General features: G+C 35.0%; 1 protein-coding gene across 1 annotated transcript; it reads right to left on the bottom strand.

The window, feature by feature from the left end:
• Positions 1-253: 253 nt before the first annotated feature.
• LOC142643649 (NAC domain-containing protein 104-like) lies at positions 254-1599 on the bottom strand. Its single transcript, XM_075818348.1, has 3 exons — positions 1325-1599; positions 787-1058; positions 254-608 (listed from the first exon to the last, which is right to left on the bottom strand). The coding sequence occupies exons 1-3, from the start codon at positions 1485-1487 to the stop codon at positions 480-482; spliced, it is 564 nt and encodes a 187-aa protein (XP_075674463.1). The 5' UTR covers positions 1488-1599; the 3' UTR covers positions 254-479.
• Positions 1600-1807: the final 208 nt, after the last annotated feature.

The raw sequence follows: 1807 nt of genomic DNA on the forward strand, positions 1-1807 counted from the left end.
ATCTTCAGTGAGATCAATTATTTTGGTTTTTCACAATAAAAAATTGAGTTAAGTAGTTTAGTTAAGCTTGAGTCAATAATAATCGTTTTAAGTCGGAAGTTATTTGAATAATCCTTTATCAAACCAATTACTAGAAAAAGAAAGGCGTAGGATTGGAATTTAATCCATTGTATATATTATTGCGAGATTTGTAGATTGAAGGTTATATATATATATATATATATATATATATATCTTGTAGTCAAACAAAAGAAGACTAAAATACAGTGGTAATGGCTGTGATTCATCAGAACATAATGCCACCTTTTGTTTTTGGTCTTTTTGAGTGACATGTGGACATAGTACCACTAGAAGTGATAGTGGTAATTAATTTCTACACCATCTTACAGGTTAGCAATAATGGAGTTCTATATATATATATATATTTGGATTGGACAAAGATTTGTAATGGATCACTTGGATCACAATTTGATTGGATCTTAAATTGGCAGACTAATCTCATCAAGATCATCCAATGATAAGAAAACTTCGTCCAAGCATGACAGCTCTGTCCCGTCATCATCTTCATCTCGCTCGTACACTCGGCATATTACCCATGTACTATAATCCTGCAAAAGTTAAGAAAATAATAGAATTAGTATTTGTTTTTCATAATTCGAGCGAGGTAGATTTGAATTTCGAAAGTTTTCGTTAGAAACGAAGTGTATAAGTGTCAGTTGAGCTATATGTAGTTGGCAGAATTAGCATTACTGTACTTCCATTAAGGAAAAAAAAATGCTACTTAACTATTTTTGGATTGCCTCTTCTCTTGGATGATCGACTAGTAGAACCAGCTGAATCGGAGAGACGATATTCTTGCATTATCCAACTGGTTTTGATGCCAGAGGGTGCTTCACCGGTGTAAAACACCAAAATTTTCTTCATTCCAACACACTTGCTAGAGCTATTCATTACAGGTTCCTCATTGCCCATTGCCTTCCAATAACCATTACATGTAACTCTATTTTGTGTCCTCCGGCTATAGAAGTACCACTTGTTTCCCTCAGCCAAAGCCTTTCCTACAAACTCCAAAAATTTATGGACATATTAAACATAAGCGCAAAACTTAGTACACTCACAAACAATATTGTTTTTTTTTACCAAGTATAGTATCTCATGATTGAATTTAATTGGAAAATCTAAATCACATACTTGAAAAATTATACTCAACATTGGTACTAACCAATATGTTTCTGTATAAGTGATTACATGCAAGAACCGAGAGAGAGAAAGAATAGTAGTAGAATATGAAGAGAATATATATACAGCTTATAAAATATAGTACCATCAAGGTCCCATGGATCATATGGATAAAGATCGAGATCGGGAATGACGTCGGGGTGGCATGGTAAGAGACTGGCCTTACGATGAAGGAAATGAACTACAAGCTCTTCATCTGTGGGGCAAAATCTGAAACCTGGGGGTAGGTTAACATTGTTATCTCCCATTATCTATAACAAGTAGTAGAAGAAGAAGAAAAAAGAGGTTGTACTTGTAAATTGTACTAATAAGGATAGAATGGAGTAGTGGTGGTGGTGGTGGTGTTAAGTTTGGATTTGGCTTTTGATGATACTTATAGCACTTTATATAGCATGAGAGAGAGAGAGAGAGAGAGAGAGAGAGATATGACGTGAGATAGAAGTTGGGTGTGATCAGAAATGACAAATGGGTTGATGAGCTCAATTTTCATGAATTGCGTGCAAGGCGGCGGAGTAACGGAATAACGGAACGTGTTAAAATACTTTACAAGCAACGGGATTCGTTGGGA

This window comes from Castanea sativa, chromosome 7 (assembly GCF_040712315.1).
Source record: "Castanea sativa cultivar Marrone di Chiusa Pesio chromosome 7, ASM4071231v1".
Taxonomy (NCBI): Eukaryota; Viridiplantae; Streptophyta; class Magnoliopsida; order Fagales; family Fagaceae; genus Castanea; species Castanea sativa.

Excerpts from the sequence above, each read along its gene's own strand:
- LOC142643649 (XM_075818348.1), bottom strand. The coding sequence starts at position 1,487 with ATGGGAGATAACAATGTTAACCTACCCCCAGGTTTCAGATTTTGCCCC. Across the intron at positions 1,059-1,324 it reads TGATCCATGGGACCTTGATG|GAAAGGCTTTGGCTGAGGGA; the intron begins GTACTATATTTT and ends TGGAGTTTGTAG. Across the intron at positions 609-786 it reads GAAGAGGCAATCCAAAAATA|GATTATAGTACATGGGTAAT; the intron begins GTTAAGTAGCAT and ends TAACTTTTGCAG.